Source organism: Cotesia glomerata, linkage group LG3 (assembly GCF_020080835.1).
Source record: "Cotesia glomerata isolate CgM1 linkage group LG3, MPM_Cglom_v2.3, whole genome shotgun sequence".
NCBI classification, from domain to species: Eukaryota; Metazoa; Arthropoda; class Insecta; order Hymenoptera; family Braconidae; genus Cotesia; species Cotesia glomerata.
Window position 1 is genome coordinate 13,548,516 of NC_058160.1, and position 20,063 is coordinate 13,568,578.

A 20,063-nucleotide genomic window follows, 5' to 3' on the forward strand; every position below is an offset into this window, starting at 1 on the left:
CACTGGCGCGTCTTGATCTTCGGGCATTTTAGGTAGTGGGGAGAGGGACGATGGACTGGGAGCTGAGTGCAAGTGAGCGGCGACCAGCGAGACTGTTACGTCCTGGGACGACACAAACGTAATCGACTGCTTGTTTTTGCGGTCAGATAACTAAATGCCTTTACCCTGGGAGTGACAGTCACACTTATTGACAGATCTCTTTGATTTAGAAACTTATTGACTAATTAACGCTAAAGGGATGACCATCAGAACCGGTTGGAAAAAGGAAAGGAGGAGAAAGTGAAATATTAAAGAAAGAAATTAATAGTTTACTTAAGATTTAAGTAATATGAAATAGGTGTTTTATTTATAACTGGTACACTCAGGATGTTGATACAGAACAACTGGGTTGTTACGATTAGAATTGGTCAGTGAACAATTGCGTCAAATTGGATTTTAGGTCGTCTTCGTTGTTGAAGGTGATGTCGCAGCGAATTTGGCGTTGATTCGTCTAGAGGATGGAGATGTTGAAACTGGAGGGTCCTCCGAAGTTGAGTGCACGAAACACTAAGTTGATTGTCAACTTTAATGTTCGGGTTGGTGAGTGATGGAGTTTAATTCGATGTCAACACTGTTGTTTTTAATTTTGATTTTCTAAATCGATGTTTGATTTCGGTGGAAATAAGTAGATGTTGATTAGAAATTGAAATTTGGTTGATTGGAATTTTATTTAAGACAAAAGAGTTCCCGAAATTGAATTTTTACTGTGTATTGTACTACACTCGCTGAGAGCTTCCTCGTAGCTTAAAAGTTCCCGACGCACTGACTGTGGCAGTCCGATGCTTGCCTTTTTATAATACTGCTAAGGGATGGACTTGATGGTAGTGTGTTCCTCAGGTGACATACTTTAGACTGGTGTAGAGGTACCACCCCTGCGAATTCTAAGAATTCTGTAGTTGTGTTCGTCTTGTTCGTGGAAGACCTTTAACACAATAGGTCTGTTGGACATTCGCACCATTAACGTTTGCGCTCTTCCTTTTCCATTGAGAGGAGTTGGGTGCAGAATAATGACCACTACCCGATCGAGATCACTCTAGGGGCTAAATCGGGGGAGAAGGATGGCGTACAGGCGGATCCCAAGAGGTTTAACTTAACGTTGGCTAATTGGGAAAAGTTTGACAAAACCCTTTTCTCGTGCGCATGCACAAATCTTGAGGGCCTTGGAGTGGAATCGGTTGAGGACGTGGAAAGGTATGTCTCTGCACTTGGCAAATCAATTTTAGAAGCTTGCGAAGCCGCGATCCCACGTAGGAAAACCCATGTAAAATCATACCCATGGTGGACCAGAAAACTAACACGCACGAAGAAGCTGGTGAACAAAGCCAGACGGGTATGCCAATGGGAAAGGAACGAATTAGTTAAAAATACCCTTAGCGTCAAATACAGAACACTACGTAAACAATACTCGACAGACATAAAGCGGACGAGGGAAAGCAGCTGGTGGAACTTCGTTACGAAGAAAGGTAATCAAGAAAAGTGGGGTCCTGTTTACAGAACCTGCGCAGAAAAAGTTAGAGTCAAAAGTACAATGTGCACATTAAATCGTAACAGAGCATCCACAGAAAACTTTAAGGAAACAGCCAGGTGCTTTCTCGAGACGCACATTGTAGATGACGACCAGGAGAACGAAATTTCCGATCAGGAAAAGATTAGAGCCAACACAATTTTACTACCAGACACTGCGGACTTCGAACCGTTTACCCCGCACGAACTGGATAAGGTCTTAAAAACACTGAAAAATAAGAAGGCCCCGGGGCCGGATTTGATAGAAAACGAGGTAGTTGAACGCGCAGGGGTTATCTTTCGCGACCAGTTCTTAGAGTTATATAATACTTGCTTGGCGTTAGCAGCATTCCCAAAAGAGTGGAAGAAGGGGGCAATTATAATGTTAGTTAACAGCACCGACAAAAACGTGAATGACTCTAAATCTTATCGGCCAATTTGCCTCCTTTCGGGTTTAGGTAAGGTGTTCGAGAAGCTCATCAAAGAGCGACTTACTGCCACAGTCTTGGCGGAGGGGAACATTTCGAGTCAACAGTTTGACTTCACAGCCAAAAAGTCGATGGAAGATGCAATTGTGAAGATGCGCCGATTATTAGACTCTTCAGAGAAGAGACTGGTGGTCGGACTTCTCTTCGATATCTCTGGCGCTTTTGACAACGTATGGTTGCCGTTAGTACTCTAGGGCCTCAAAGCCAGAGGCTGCCTTAGCAACATTTACGCGGTAATTCGGAATTACTTTGAGGACAGATCGGTCGCGCTGTCATGGGGTTTTGGTAGTGAATCGAAAACGCCGACGCGAGGGTGTCCGCAAGGATCAGTGCTAGGACCATTGTTTTGGAACATCATGTTCGACGATCTTCTCAAGAAACTCGAACTGACAGAACACGGGAATAAATTTGTTGCATTTGCTGACGATTTGCTCGTCTTAGTAGAGGGCTCTTCAAGAAAGGAAATAGAGCGTAAAGGTCAAGTAGTAGTAGATATGATACTGGAATGGTGCTGTTCCACAAAGCTCGAACTGTCGAAGTCGAAGACTGAAGCCATCTTCCTCAAGAACGTATTTGAACCTCACGGTCCACGTAAGGACAAAGAGAGCCCGTACCCCTATAAAGCAAAAGGACGAAAGAAAAAGCCCACGTACAAAGACAAACCGCCAAAAATAATGAGAGGAGACTCAAAAATTAAATTCAAGACTAGCGTTAGATACTTAGGGGTACACTTCGACGAGGGTCTTAAAGTGAAAAGTCATATTAAAACAAGGCGCGCCAAACTAAGTAGGGTATTCGGGCGCATGCGACGTATTGCGCGAGCGGAATAGGGATTGCGATACCCGGCAATGTCCACCATATACAAGGGTTTCTTTATGCCTATCGTCACTTATCCGGTGGCTTGGAGTGATCGTTGTGATCTGGAAAACTGGAAACACCTTCGGGTGCTACAGCGTCAGGCGCTAATAACAATAACTACTGCCTACAGGATAGTATCACTTGACGGGGTATGCGTAGTCGCGGTCGCAGTGCCCATTCAGCTCGTAATAGACGAACGGTGCGTGTGGTACAACCTCCGTATCGGCAAACAGGCTACCCTTGGAAACGTCACCGTGCAACCAGATGCGGAGGATCGCCTTGCAACCCTAAGAACTGAAACCATAAGTCGGTGGCAAGAACAATGGGACACAACAGAGAACGGCCACGGAACTAAAGTCTTCTTCCCAGACGTTGCAAAGTGTCTAACAAGCAAATGGATTAGCCCTAACTTCTGGCTGACCCAGATCCTAACCAGTCACGGCTGCTTTAGAGAATACCAATTTAAGTACGAACATACGGATAGTAAATTAAGCGACGAATGTAGGGAAAATGGGGTAGGAGAAAGGGTCGACAACGTGGAGCACTTAATGCTCGAATGCCATGAGTACGAACCTCAACGCGAGGTGCTCAAGGACATATGGGGTGGGAACTCCAAACCCAACTAGCTAAAGAAAACGCGACTAGAGACGAGACTCAACATACATCCACCTAGGTAGAGTCGGAGCGCCTAGGCACAAGCGATATGCTCCACACAATTGTGTGGACAGTATAGAGCTTTGGATGTCTGCTGTAGAATAAGATAGGGAAAATGACCACAAACTTCACAAGTGCCCGGGCACCCCACATTCGCAAACACTTACACGTAGAATCATATTTTACATACAACACACTACACAAACAACATGGTCTTCTATCGACTCCGCCTCCCCGTGGTCCCCGCTGGATACTGTTCATTGTCTGTGGGTACATCTCGATGTGCCCACAGAGAATGAATTGCCAGAGGAGTCGATGAGAGTTGCACATACTTACAATTATACGCAACTCTTGTTGCTGCTCAATGACTGTATGAATACAAGAGAGCAGAGGTTTTTCCTTGTCCGCAATCTTGGCTGTGTTTTCGATATGGTGGAAGTAGGACAAATAAACGTGTAAGTATAGCTCTTTTGAGCCCGAGAATCGGCCTCTTCAGAGGTAGGCGAAAGCCTCATCACATATTCTTCGTTCAGGATTTATCGAAAACGAAAAAATTTCGAAAAAAGTATTTTTTTCACATAACTTCGACATTTTCCTTTGGATCGTTTTTGATGAAATGGAATAATTATTAGAGCCCGAAAAACCACATCGATCGCCACCAAGAACGTGAAAATCGGTTGACTGGTTCGTGTTATCGTTGTCGAAAAAATTCAGAAAAAGTGAATTTTTCAAATTTCTCTAAGATTATGGGTATGATCATTTTGTGTTTAAAAGTATATTATAGAATTGAAAAAACTGTGTGGAATACTGCCAACCACGTGAAAATCAGTTCATTCAGAAATTATTGCAGTTTGAAAATTCAAAAAATACTGTTTTCTTAAACTTCTATCAGACTTTTGAGCTCGAAGAGCTCAGAGAGCTCGAAATAACATCAAAATTATACTTTTGAGCTCGAAGAGCTCAAAAATGTCATAAGTGCAATTTTAAGCGCTTAGATATGGAATTAGTGGAAAGTTGCAGGGATAGCCTTTAGGGTCAACCGTTTTTCAGATTCTTTTTTAATATTTTCTTAAAGCTGAATTCTCAACTAATTTTTTCTCGTACAGTCTCTTACGCTTATGTGTAGATAAAGATTGCATTTCTAAACTTTTAAATGATATCTAAAGAAAATTTCACGACAAGCAAACATTCACAAGACCAATTGAACGTTCTCGTTTTTATAAGAAATTATTATACTCACAGGCGCTAAACCAGGACATTCGTAAACTGTATAATCTCCTTCATCATTATCTTCATCGCTGCCAATTTCAGAAACTGAACTTGGATCTCGAACGTTTCTTGAATAATTAGAAAAATATTATAAGCATTTTCATTACATTATAGTTTTAAAACTCTTAAGATTTATTTACTTTTCTGAAGCAATGATCTGCTGCTTTTGATGTTGAAAGTGATACATTTGGGCAGACTGTGCCAATCGTTGATCTTCAGATGGTAAAAGTTCTTTATTTGGACCTGTCACTCCATAAGCTGGATAATCGATATTTTCTGCTGCTTTTGCTCCTTGTTGAAGCCTTCAATCAATAATCGAGTATCTTACACTTTTGCAAATTCTTAAAGACATTATAATAATTATATCAACTTACCGTAACCATGTAAGACTCATGAAAACTACTGCAAACATGATTGCTGCACTACAGCCAGAAACAATACCTAAAAGCAAAGAATTTAAAATAATTTTTCTGCTTTAGACAGTGTAATGAGTTATTACTAATGACTCAACAGACTATGGTGCTGTACTTCAACCGTTACAACATAGGTCAGGTGTCATTTCGAACCCCGTTGGTGGCTCGGCTATTTATAAATTCTGTCCGACACACATAATGCAACTGATAAGAATAAAATTGTCTTCTCAGGTCTTTTCAAGTCTTTGATAATTTTGTTCGAATATTAGCATAGATTCTACTCTCTCCACGTTAAATGGCTGAAATTAAGAACCTTCCACAGGATAGGGAGGTCATTTTAAGCCAAGTCCACCAATGTTAGAATCGAATTTATTAGCATTTCTATTTTGTTGACTAGTTTAAAACGAAGCTGATGCCGATTTGTGGTTACAGATAAAACAATCATTAACAAGAACGTGAGTAATCCGTTGCCGTGAGAAACTAGGCGAGACGGTGATCAAAATTTTTCCGCAGACGAGATATTCATCAGTGCCCGAGATGAGGAGTGATATATCTCCGAGTAATCACCGAGAAACGTACAGAAATTAAATCTTCGTAATTCCCCGTAATACGCGGGATCAGCTAGGCTGTTCAGTCAGCTGAAAGACACCGTCATTTTGCGCTCATTCACAATCATTAGATTAAGGAAGTATTCTACTGTAGAATTTTGAAAAAATCGAAATTTTTTTTTCATATTTTCAAAGTTTAGATATTACAGTAAAATATCTAGATATTAATATCTAAAAATATTTAGATATTACGGCAAGTACAGTAAAAAAATTGTTGATACGATAGTCAAATCAAGTTTTTGTCAAGGGTGTAATGTATGGAAACACAAAAAAAATGATGACATCGAAGCTTATCTAGATTGGTATAAAGAGCATGAAGAAGTCTGCACTATAAATCATAAAGGAAGCGCCGGAAAAATGGAAGTTAACGCGGTTGTTGAAATGTTTGGGAGGTCGGAAACCAAGCATAATGCCAAATATATCCGATATATCGGAGATGGTGACTCAAAAACTTTCAAGGGCATTCTTGATATTAACCCCTACAATGATAACCCGGTAGTAGAAAAAAAGGAGTGTGTTGGGCATGTTCAAAAACGCATGGGTTCACGGTTACGTAAAGCAAAAAAAGATAATAAAGGTATTGGTGGCAAAGGCGCTGGTAAACTCACTGATAAGCTTATCAATGAATTGTCTTTATATTATGGTTTGGCAATTCGTCGAAATCCAGATTCTGTTGAAGACATGAAGAGAGATGTGTGGGCAACCTACTTTCATGAAATTTCAACTAACGAAAATCCTCAGCACATGAATTGTTCATCTAGTTGGTTCAAGTATCAGAAGGCAATAGAAGACGGCACTATTGACGAATTTGACCACAAAAATCCTCCTCTAAATGACAAAGTTTTAGAAGTAATAAAACCAATTTATGAAATTTTATCAGCTGATTCTTTATTGGAACGATGTTTGGGTTCTGAAACCCAAAATAATAACAAATCTTTGAATTCGTTAATTTGGACTTTTGCTCCGAAGCACATTCACGCTGGACCAAAGACAATTGAAATTGTCACTTTCTTCGCAGTTAGTATTTTCAATGAAGGTTTTATACCTATATTAAAAATCTTAGATGTTATGGGAATCACGATTAGCTCAGAAGCTAATGCTTTTGCAGCGAGACGAGACGAAGCGCGTGTCGAGCGCTCGGAACTCCGGACTTGAGAGACGTCAAAGGAGGGTAGAACTGCACGTCTTCACAAGAGAACATCTGAGAATGAGCATTTTGAAGTAGAGGAAGGATTCTTATATGGAGCAGGAATCGCCGATTAAAAATATGTAAGTATTCTGTACCATTCTACAAGTAAAATTGTCGAAAAATTGTCTCAAATCTTTGAACGCGTTTTTCTCGGAACTACTTTTTTCGAGCTGGCGTTAAGGATATCTCGAGTTCTAATGAACTGATTTACTTCAAATTTGAAGAGAATGTTCTCTATACGTCGCTTCATCTCGTGAACCCTGTCCAAAACTATAACTTCTCATTTAGTATTTTTAAGAAATTCGGAATTGTTAAAAAAATATGAAAAAAAAAAATTTTTTTTTTTTCAAACTGCCGCCATTTAAAAAAAAAATTTTTTTTAACTTATCCAAGGGTCCCCCCTTATATACGTGACTGAATAAAGTAGTCAGTACTTGTCTCGGATAGCTTAACTGGTAGAGCCCTTGGCGCGTAACCGAGAGATCTGGGTTCGATTCCCAGTCTGGGCTGTCTGATTATTTTTTCAATTACGGAAAAATTCCCACTGAGTAGGACCCCCCCTTTCCCCTATCCGTTCTTTCCCAACTCCCTTAAAATTTGCTTTAATATGGCTTATTATAGCCATATTAAAGCAAATTTTTTTTTTTTTTTAAGGGAGTTGGGAAAGAACGGATAGGGGAAAGGGGGGACCTACTCAGTGGGAATTTTTCCGTAATTGAAAAAATAATCAGACAGCCCAGACTGGGAATCGAACCCAGATCTCTCGGTTACGCGCCAAGGGCTCTACCAGTTAAGCTATCCGAGACAAGTACTGACTACTATATTCAGTCACGTATATAAGACCCACCGAGCAAACAACGCCACCGTCCATCTTACGGTAAAGAGTCATATTAAAGCAAATTTTAAGGGAGTTGGGAAAGAACGGATAGGGGAAAGGGGGGGACCTACTCTATAATAATTAAGAATCCGTCTGTTTTTTATGTTTCAGATCACCAGGAGGGTTGTAATAATGCACGCCAGGACACCCTCTTTTTTTTTGACCCCCCACTTTGACTGCTCATAACTTTGTCAATTTTAATTTTTTTTTTTTAATAATTTTTGTATGTAGTAATAAAACATCAATAAGCAAATGATAAAAAAATTGATTATAAAAATATTTTTTGTTTCCTTCGTACAGCGCTTCTAAAACCGGGCGAAATTCTAGCCTCTACAGTAGAATACTCCCTTAAGACAAAACTAGAATTTAGATTAATATTAATAAGATCTATTTCAGTTTATTAATCTAAATATAGTTTGCCGAAAGTTCGTTACCCATCGTAACCATCAGACTACCGTCCAATATCGTTGTTATGCACATTGTCGAAAGCATTACAGAGAATTATTTACAATCAGGCTATAAAATATTTGCAGATTCATGATTTGCTGGATCACAGACAAACAGGTCTTAAAGAGGGTATGGGAACTCAGTCTGCTGTTTTGAGGTTAGCCGATTCAGTCGACCACTGATGACATACGGTTAGGAATAGATCAGGGTGAGGTTACAATTGCGGTCTTTTTGGATTGTATGGAAGCATTTGATTCGGATGATCACTTTTTGTTGTTATCAAAGTTGATTAGATTGGGGTTTTCATTAAAAGCAGTAGAGAGGTTTCATTCCTACCTATTTGGTCGGGCCCAGTCGGTGGTCATTAATGAAAAAAGATCTAATTGGATTAGTATTAAGTCTGGCGTACCTCAAGGCAGCGTTCTGGGTCCCTTGCTTTTTTCCATTTTTATAAATGATCTTCCAAAATGTCTACGCTATTGTTCTGTAACGGAGTGTTACGGTCCCTATATTATCAATACGAGGTTCCTGGCCGATGCCAGTTAGTTTATCGACGGATCCCAGGGTGCTGTGCTCCGAAATACTCGCGCCTCTAGCTATAAGTAGTAAGTAAGTCCCCGAGGGGGAAGCGCCCGCGCTGAGAGAGAGAGTGGGGAAGGCAGAGTGAAGAAAGAACTACAACGACAATATCCCAAAGATTCATTGTGACCGAACAGTCTCACTGGACACCACGTAAATTTATCAAACAGCATAGCACAGGTAATTATTTCTATTTTGCTCGTTTTAAAGTGGAACGAAGCAATAAAACTCAATTAATTTATTGCTTGCTAGGCCCAATGTCAGCTTACGTAAATTAATTCTAAATTGTGATAATTTTTAATGCCGATTTGCGGTTACAAGCTTTATAAAATATCCGGAGGACGAGTGACGGTGACCAAAGTTTCGCCGCCAAGCAGAGTAACCTACCGAGGAAAAATTTGCACCACCACCGACAAAAAGGAGTTGCAACTCTTCGAGGGAGTGCACAGGGTATTATTAAGGAAATTCCAGGTACAAATATCATGTCTGATTTTATTCTTCGGGTCTGCGGCGTCAGCCAGGCAACATGTCGGCTGAAGGTAACCGCCATTTCGCGTTCGGTCACAATCGCTAGTCATAAGAATTGAAATTAAATTTTCTTAAAATTAGAATAATTATAAATCAATTAATCAATAATACTAGGACTTATTTCGGGTTATTGATTAATTTGTTAAGAAAAATAAATTTGTCTTTGTCACTACTTATTTTACACATAGGCTTGTCTGAATTAGTTGTACCAGAAATTTAATTCGGGTTATTAATTCCAGATTCTTATGTCATGTGTAAAATTTAATTATTGAGAATCTTTGCACAATAATTTGACTTAAGCCAGTAGAAATAGAATTGAGTAAACCGCTAAATTAAAATTATTTAAGTCAAAAATTTATTTCACAATAAAATTATTTTAATAAATTATTTGGCGCATTATTTAATATTTGTCATAATTTAAATAAATCTAGAGTCCGGAAATAATCATTAAAATCAATAAAATTTGTTAATCTAAATTATTTAGTAATAAAAGGTAGAAATAAAAATTGTAAAAATTCGTCAAAAAAAAAATTACACCAAAAACTTGCGACAGAGACGCAAGACCGAGCGAGAGCGTCAGCCATCTTGTCCCGCGCGAGAACGCTGAGTAGAGGACACTCAAGGTCAAGACTAAAGTCTTAGTTCGGTTAAAATAAAATAAAATTTTAAGACAAATAAAATAAAATATAATAGAATACTCTTTTGTCATAATTTCACATTTACAATGAAAATAAAATTCAGTAAAATTTACCGCTGATAAATGGATTGAATAAAATGGCTCAGATTAAATAAATAATTTGGATTAAATAAAAATAATTTAGGAAAAATTTAAGTTTGCTCAATTATCGGAATTTATTCAATTTTTACTGAAATAAAGATTAAAATTTATTTAGTAATTCTCGGACATAATAAATGGATTTAATCCTCAATAATTCGGAATTGTACTTCGGATAATTATTGTTGTAGTAATTGAAGATACGGCAGTAATTTAGATAACAGGAATTTGTAAATTATAATTAGGAAAATGATCATTAGGAAATTTAGAAATATTAATTCGGAAAATAATATTTTGGAAAATTATTTATAAATTGGAATCAAGCGGTATTATTATTGGAAATTAAGGAATATAGTGTGGTTGTGTGTGAGTAAAGAGACTATCTCGATTTCATGGTATACTCCTCTGGCTTCGGGGTAGTTCTCTTAGAGTAGCGTGAAGTTTGGGGGACAGCGTGCACTGTGTGGACAGTGTGTGTACTCACGTCAGGGTCCAGCTCAGTGGCGTGAGGGTCCGTGAGACCGCGTGAATTAAGTTAGAGTAGCGTTAGGGTCCAGGGGACGGCGCGAAGTAGATAGAGTAACGTGAGAGTCCAGTAGGCATCGGGTACTACAGCTACGTGAGGGTCTACCTGGACAGCGCGAAATATACCGTATGAGAGTGGGGTGTGAGTGTGAATTTCTTTCATGAAATTTTATATATTGTGATTTTGGCTATTATTTCAATAGTAAAAAGGATTGGATAAATAAATAATTTTGTTAAACGAATGTCTGTGTTTAAGTTTTGGTTCCTTTCAGCAATCTCTCACGACCCTGACCTATTACTCCATGTTCTGGTCCAGTTTCTGGATACTGAGTCCAAAAATCCAGTGGCGCCCTTAAGAGATAATAGGGGCGACCAAGGGAAACATTACATTCCGTTTCAGTTCATATTTATTGTATGCAGATGACATGGTAATTTATTTGCGTTGTAAGCCAGCTGATGTAATTAAAAGTGTTCGTTATATGAATGAAGATATTAGATATGTTTCGGACTGGTGCCAAGCAAATAGACTGCGTTCAAATGTACTCAAGACTAAGGCAATGGTATTTAGCAGTGCGGCAAATGTGTGCAATGTTAATGCGAGCATAAAAAACTTGAGATTACATTTAGATGATAGTTTGATAGATTTCGTTACAAGCTACAAATATTTAGGCGTAGTTTTTGATTGTGATCTTACTTGGTATATGCATATTGCTAGTATTAAGAAGAAAGCTGCAGGAGCATTGTATAGAATACGAATGAATGATGCACAGCTCAGTATGGCATTAAAGAGAAAACTTATTACTGGTATGGTTTTGCCAATTTATGATTATTCTGCTTGTGTGTTAACGGATTCGTTATTTAAGCTTGAAAGATCGCTGTTAGTATCACTAAAAAATTGTGTGCAATTCATTCTGCGAATACGCGGAGTGGAACATATGACGAGGCATCGGCAGGCGCTTGGATGGCTAAAGCCACATAATCGAAGATTAAAATTAATAGCTAGTGAGTTTTATAAGGCGATTTGCTTAATGCGTCCAAGTCTATTCAGTGATCAGCTATTATACAAAACTTATACTTCAGCTCGAAAAGATATGAGTAAAACGAATTCACTGCAGGTGCCTTTTAGGCGTAAAGCGGCGTATTATAAATCTTTCGTTGTTACTGGTTGTAATTTTTGGAATAATTTACTAGTTGCTTATTATTATAATAATAATACTAATAATAATAATAATGATAATATAGTTTATTTAGCCCTTGGCTATTATCAGTCTTTTTACAAAAAATTTACATTTATTATTTTTACATTTTTCTTATCACAATCATTTATCACATAATTACCTCTCAATATTTTTGTTTAACATATTCTTTTAAAGATTTTTTAAAATACTTCAATCTATCTTCACTTCTTACATTGATAGGTAGGCTGTTATACCATTCATACCCCTTGTAAGTTAAACATTTTTCAGCAGTGTGAGTCTTTGTTTTTTTAATAACTACTTTAGAGCCTGATCTGGTGTTGTAGTTATGAGTCTCATCTATTTTAATAATTTTATTTACAAGTATTTCCGGTTTTCTATTTATTTCTAATTTGTGTATAAATATACAAGTATTAAAAATTATTCATTGCTTGACACTCATCCAACCAAGTGTTTCAAGCATATCACTTACTCTGGGGTATTTATTAACTCCCAACACCAGTCTCATGGCTCTATTCTGGATTTTTTGAATTCTATCCATATCAGCCAAAGAAGAATTGATCATCACGCTACTGCAATAATCAATGTAAGGAGCAATAATAGTTTTGTAAATTAAATTTTTAGAATACGAACTTATAACATTACCAAGACGATACATTACATTTAGTTTCCTGGCCATTTTATTTATTATTTCATTCGCATTATCCTTGAAGGTCAAATTTTCATCGATTATAATCCCTAAGTATTTAGTCTTTATTACTTCTGAGATGTTACAGTTATTCAATCTAATATTACAGCGATTTTTAACGTGGCTATTTTTCATATCATGTATTAACATAAACACTGTTTTTTTAGTATTAATCTTCATTTTATTTCTTAATAACCATTTACTTAATAATGAAAGATTCATATTAATTTTATTCTCAATCTCCTTCAAATCGTCACTCGCAAAATAAATTATTATTATTATTATTATTATTATTATTATTATTATTATTATTATTATTATTATTATTATTATTATTATTATGTTATTAAATGCTCAGGGGGGTTGTCCCCGAAGTCCGACTCTCCGAGGGCCCAGCCTGAGCTCCATCCATTACTGCTGGACCACTCCGCACAACAAGGCGGTTAGCGGCCACAGCAGGCCAAAGTCATTTCCCTAAGTAGACGGAGAGAACCTAATATTACAGCCTTTTGCATCCTGACAGCCAAGAACTCAGGTTTTGACGTGCAAGCTGGAACTTTGGCAAGTGAGGATACAAAAGACTGTTTCATCCCTCCAAGGACGCCAACGATTAGGACGACTAGTTTGATACGGTAACCTGGGTGAAGTTTGCCAATTTCAAATAGGAGATCCTGATATATTTTTCTTTTGTGCTCTTCTTTGGCTGAGATGTTATGTTCAGCCGGGGCCGAGAACTCAATGACATAAATGTCACGAGTGGCCTTGTCGAAGAGCACAATATCAGGTTTGTTGTGATCGATCCGCCGGGTTGTTGCAAATGGCATGTTCCAGTAAATTTTGCAACTGTCATTCTCAACAACCTGGGGAATATCTCCTGGTAGATAAGGCAGCACTGGTGTCATATCAATACCGTAGTAATGACGAAGATAGTAGTACAGTACTCTCAGGGCAGCGTTGTGACGCTGGATATATGCACCTCTCGCCAGCACAGGACATGCCGACAAAAGGTGTATGAGCGTCTCCGGGTGTTGTTTACACATCCTACATGACGTGTCCAGAAGCTGCACCTGGAGAAGCGACAGAACAGACTCACTTATAGCACCAATACCGAGGACGACTATCTACCAAAATTCTTTCCTGATCTACGGGACTGCCTTCTGGAATTCATTACCACCTGAGATCACTGCAACATCAACGCTAGCTGAATTCAAAAGACAGTGCTTCAAATACCTTCAAGACTTGGAAAGAGAAGAGCTCAGGTTCAGATTAAATGAGTGAAGTGTGATTATATAAATTTCTATCAAATTAAAATCTTAGTGCAATATTATTTAATATTTGACAATTTTTAAATTTACAATTCTAAACGGCTAGGGCAATTCAAATTTTCACATTTTTAATTATTCTCCAATTTTAAGTTTAAAATTAAAACCAAAAACTTTAAGTGAAATCCTATTACTCAAAATGTGCAATTGAAAGCTAAGAGACCTAAAACAGCTATCATACAATTATATTATATTATTCATATACTATTACTAATTTCTACTAATAGCACCTTCGAGTGCATCTGTACTATTATTACTTTTTGTAACCTTATGGTCGTCAGGGGACATAGACCTACGATCTATTGAATAAAGCATTACATTACATTACATTACATTCTTATTATTATTATTATTATCACATGGGGATCCATCGAAATTATGTAAAAGAAAGAATATGTCTCTCGACCAATATTGAAGATGGAATGTCCATCCGTTGGCTTGAATTGAGATCTACTAGTCATTTGACCGCTAGGCGCTAAAACTTTAATTTATGTATATATATATATATATATATATATATATATATATATATATATATATATATATATATATACTAGCTGTTACCCGCCCGCTCCGCTGGGTGCTTTATAGAATTGTATTTTTAGATCTAGATTTGAAATTTAATTGGAAGATTGTTTCGACTTGCACAGATTCCAAATTCCATCAAATTGGTCTGTATATTTTGTCCACATGATTATTCTAGCTAACATTCATTGTAACTTTCAATGTGCAATCACTATAACATTCCCGTGGCTTTCTTCCAAAAATGAATATTAATTGACATGAAGAAAAAAAAATTTTAAATGAGCATTGTAAGTTTTAGTTAAAGTAATTGCAGATCTCATAAGTGAAGTTGAAATCTGCCTAGCTTAAATTGTGACGAATTTCGCTGTTAATTACAATTTCCTCCGTAACATCAATTATACATAGAAAATTATTTGTACCTGTTTTTTACGAATTTTTTCAAAATGAGTAGCAAAATTTTTTTTCTATATCTCATGTGTTTAGAAAATGCAATGCTTTTAATCTGTTACATTTTCGCGATCCCGTAATAAGAACAATTCATCGGTTATGTGATCAGCACTTCTATGTGGGGGAGGAATTTCGTAAGATCCTATTCGAGATAATTTCTACATTATAAATAAAAGATTTCAACAAAACTTCGAGTCTATAAAAACTATCGATTGGAAATGAGAAATTTTCATTGTTAACGCTCCCACCATCCCTTTTGGGGTTAGAATTCGAGAAAATCCATTCTCAGCTGAACTTGACATTATACACGAAGATTCCTACCAAATTTAGAATCTGCAGGAGTTACAGTTTGGAAATTAAAATTTTAGATTTTAACACCCACCCCCGCAATCCCTATCGGAAGTAGAATTTTTTGGGATCCGTTTTGAGATGATCTCATAAAAAATAAAAGATTCCTACCTAATTTCAAGTTTGTAGAAGTTACAGTTTGGAAATGGAAATTTGAAATTCTAACACCCACCCCCGCAATCCCTGTCGAAAGTGTAATTTATTGAAATCCGTTTTGAGATGATCTCTACATGACAAATAAAAGATTCCTACCAAATTTACGCCTTTTAGAAGCTATATTTTGGAAATTAAGATTTTTTTTTGTCAACACCCACCCCCGCAATCTTTATTGGGGCCGATTCGTCGTAAAATCCACTCTTAGATTATTTCTACATCACATTGAAGATTCTTACCAAATTTGGAGTCTATAAGAGCTATAGCTTGGAAAATAAAAATTTTAATTGTTAACATCCACCCCCGCAAACTCCTGTAAGGTATCTTAAAATTCGTTCGTATATTATCTTTACATCTCTTAGAGAAAATTCCTACCTAATTGGAGTCTGTAGGAGCTATAGCTTGAAAATTAAAAATTGTCATTGTTAGTACCCACCCCCACAATCCGTATTGGGACTAGGCTGTCATTAAATCCACTCTTGAATCATTTATACATCACATAGAGCAGATTCTTACCAAATTTGGAGCCTATAGGAGCTATAGCTCGGAAATTTAAAATTTTCATTATTAACACCCACCCCCGCAACCCCTTGTAGAGTAGGATATCGTTAAATTCGTTTATAAATTATTTTTACATCACTTACAAGAAATTCATACAAAATTAGGATTCTCTAGGAGCTATAGCTCGGAAATTTTGAATTTTCATTGTTAACGCCCACCCCCGCAATCCATATTGGGAGTAGATTGTCATAAAATCCGCTCTTAGATCATTTCTACATCACATATAGGAGATTCCTGCCAAATTTAGAGTCAATAGGAGCTATAGTTTAAAAATGGGAATTTTCCATTGTCAACGCCCCCGCAACCCCCCTTGTAGGTGGAATTTCGTAAAATCCGTTCTTAGCTGACCTTTACACGGCGAAAGGAATATTCCTACCAAATTTCAAGTCTCTACGCTTTATGGGTTCAGAGATATCGTGATGAGTCAATATATAGGTGGAAATATCTTATATATATATATATATATATATTAGACTGGGCCAAAAAAATTACCTATTTTTTTTTTTTTTGTAAATCGAAAATATTATTTGGGATGACAAAAAAAATGTTGTGAATTTGAGCCCTTAATATTTATATTAAGAGGTCTATCATCGCAACTTTTAATTTTTTTTTCCGGAACGGGTTTTTGTCTCATAACTCCTAAACCATCGAGGTAAATGAAATAAACTTAGATGTTTTTTGAAGCAAATTTAATTGTCTACAAAAAAAGACTGATTGAAATTTTTCGTCAGATGAACCGTTTTCTTATAAACACGCCTTGAAAATTGATAAGATTTCAGAATTTTATTGTTTAACTTTGGAATTTTGTAATTCACTTAAAAATTAGTATCCGGAAAAAATTCAATAGAGATTCTTGAAGGGAATTTAATTTCCTACAAAAAATGTCTCTTAACATTTTTAGCTAAATTCACTCCTTTGAAAGTTATTCAAAGTTAAAGTTGATGTCAAAATAAAATTCTGGTTTTTTTCGCTGTAAATTTAATTTTTTTGAGCCCATTGAAAATTTTGATCTTTTTATAGATAATAATTTTTATTTTATCAACAGAATTATGAAAAATTTGAAAAAATCATAATATATTTTTATTTATTGGCATTGAAATGCTATTTTCTGCAGAAAATTGCATTTTCACTGTGTTTTGATAGTTTAAAAAATAACAATCATGTTGTTTTCTCATTGAAAATTATTTACTTTTTATTTAATACAAATTTATCTACGAGAATCCGCTTTGATTAACAACCTCCCCTTACTCCCCTTGTTTCATTTTTCGACATCAATCCACAGTACTACATCTCATGAGATTACTCTCTCATTTTCTCAATAATTGCGTCGCAATAACAAGATTACATAATATTTAGTTATCAATTAGTTATGCTGAGCATAAAAATTACACAGAAAAAAAACTTCTTGCACCAAGAAAATTTTAAGGAAGACAAAAGTTATTTTGGAGCAAAAAGAAATTTTCTGGGGTCAAGAAACTTTGACTTCATTAAAGAAATTTTTAATCTTCCTTAATATTTTCTTGAGCCAAGATAATTTACCTTCTAGTCAAGAATTTTTTTTTCTGTATACGGTTACGGGAACAGAATAAATTGCAATTATTTTTTCAGTTATTAATTTTATTAAATCAAGTATTATTGTAAATACCAAATATCTACCTATCTCATCGGTTTCCATAATTTCAACATATTTTCTCGAAGTTTCTGGTGAACTGGAGTTATCAGAAATTTCTGGTTGATTCAATAGTTTCTGAGCCGAAAAGTTGTTGATCTCTCCATTCAAACTTCTTAGACCGTTTTTTCCAGCGATATTAAATAACTGTTGAATTTTTTGTTCAAAACTCACTTCTTTTTTGTTTTGAGCTTGTGATTTTATTCTTTTCTTATTGCACTGCAATAATTGCCATTTTTTGAAAAACTCAAGTATTTTGGTAATCGTATTTCGAAGCCCGGAGGTTAAAATTTGTAAATTTTTCCAACAATCTTGAACTATATTTGCAGTTTTTTTTGCACTTTCATTGACTTTTAGATGAAGAACTTTGTGATGATAAAAAAATAATAATAAAACTTCTTTTATAGTGGGAAGTTTACGACCATTAATTTTAGCTATTGGAACACCAATCAAATTAATTTTTTCGGTTGTCATATTGATACAGTTCTTTGATATTATTCAATTATATTTACGTAATCAAAAATCACAACAAATAAAGAGAGTCAGGTTGTAATAAAAATTGTAACAACACTAGAAATTAGACACACAACTCACAACACGAATACTGAGATTAAAAGCGACGCTCGATCCACAATTAACAATGAAGAAAGATGCTACAGTTATCTAAAAAACATAACCTCTCTATTTGTAGAACAATGGAATGTAAGAAATACCGAAAGTGAAGGTCGAACTAGGGGTCTTTTTTTTAGAAATGGTGATAGATGAATAAAAACATCGTGGCGCTATATAATACGATACTAATAATTAATAATATTGTTTTGAGGTTATGTTCAATCGGTTGGCTTTGTATTAAGCGACGCAATTATTGAGAAAATGAGAGAGTAATCTCATGAGATGTAGTACTGTGGATTGATGTCGAAAAATGAAACAAGGGGAGTAAGGGGAGGTTGTTAATCAAAGCGGATTCTCGTAGATAAATTTGTATTAAATAAAAAGTAAATAATTTTCAATGAGAAAACAACATGATTGTTATTTTTTAAACTATCAAAACACAGTGAAAATGCAATTTTCTGCAGAAAATAGCATTTCAATGCCAATAAATAAAAATATATTATGATTTTTTCAAATTTTTCATAATTCTGTTGATAAAATAAAAATTATTATCTATAAAAGATCAAAATTTTCAATGGGCTCAACAAATTAAATTTACAGCGAAGAAAAACAGAATTTTATTTTGACATCAACTTTAACTTTGAATAACTTTCAAAGGAGTGAATTTAGCTAAAAATGTTAAGAGACATTTTTTGTAGGAAATTAAATTCCCTTCAAGAATCTCTATTGAATTTTTTCCGGATACTAATTTTTAAGTGAATTACAAAATTCCAAAGTTAAACAATAAAATTCTGAAATCTTATCAATTTTCAAGGCGTGTTTATAAGAAAACGGTTCATCTGACGAAAAATTTCAATCAGTCTTTTTTTGTAGACAATTAAATTTGCTTCAAAAAACATCTAAGTTTATTTCATTTACCTCGATGGTTTAGGAGTTATGAGACAAAAACCCGTTCCGGAAAAAAAAATTAAAAGTTGCGATGATAGACCTCTTAATATAAATATTAAGGGCTCAAATTCTCACAACATTTTTTTTTTGTCATCCCAAATAATATTTTCGATATACAAAAAAAAAAAAAATAGTTAATTTTTTTGGCCCAGTCTAATATATATATATATATATCTATATATATATATATATATATATATATATATATATATATATATATATATAATAATATATATATATATATATATATAATTCGGTCGCAAAAATAATAATTAAATTAATAATAATAATAATAATAATAATAATAATAATAATAATAATAATAATAATAATAATAATAATAATAATAATAATAATAATAATAAATAATATCAATAATTGTAAAATGCTGAAAATGCGGGAAAGCGGAGGATCAGGTTTTGGTCTGGATATCTCAATTAAAACGCGGAAATAATATTAGAAATTAACACTATAAATTTATTTACACTAAATACAATTTATATTTAATATGTTAATTTGTGGATTGTTTAAATAAAAGCGGATAAATAAAGCATTGCGTGAATAATAAAGCAAAGCCGGTTGACACGTGGTTGAACACACTGCCGGCACTGGACAAGCGGAGAATTAATTGCACAAATAACACAATTTATCTGTAACAAACTAAAGTGAATTAATAACAATTAATTTAAGCAAATTAAATTATTAAATAAGCGAAATGCGGTTTATTAACAAAAAGCGAAAGTAAAGAAATACTAATGGCGATTTGATGCAGCGAAGGCGTGAAAGCGAAAGATAAAATTAACAATGCGTCTTCTTCCACGTCGACTTGGAGAAGAAGGCTT

At 35.3% G+C, this 20,063-nt stretch overlaps 1 protein-coding gene across 4 annotated transcripts in view; it reads right to left on the reverse strand.

Moving 5' to 3' along the window:
- Positions 1 to 20,063, reverse strand: part of LOC123261658 (neural proliferation differentiation and control protein 1-like) — a 228,987-nt gene that overhangs the window by 35,094 nt on the left and 173,830 nt on the right. For 2 of the 4 annotated variants that reach the window (XM_044723361.1, XR_006508723.1), the window contains exons 2-4: positions 5,186 to 5,252; positions 4,952 to 5,113; positions 4,783 to 4,879 (exon numbers count right to left, since the gene is read on the reverse strand). In XM_044723361.1, coding sequence (XP_044579296.1) covers positions 4,783 to 4,879; positions 4,952 to 5,113; positions 5,186 to 5,252 — 326 coding nt within the window. Of the gene's footprint in view, positions 1 to 4,782; positions 4,880 to 4,951; positions 5,114 to 5,184; positions 5,253 to 7,015; positions 7,018 to 18,012; positions 18,025 to 20,063 lie in introns of those variants that run through there. The other 2 variants (XM_044723362.1, XR_006508722.1) reach the window with 2 other exon arrangements.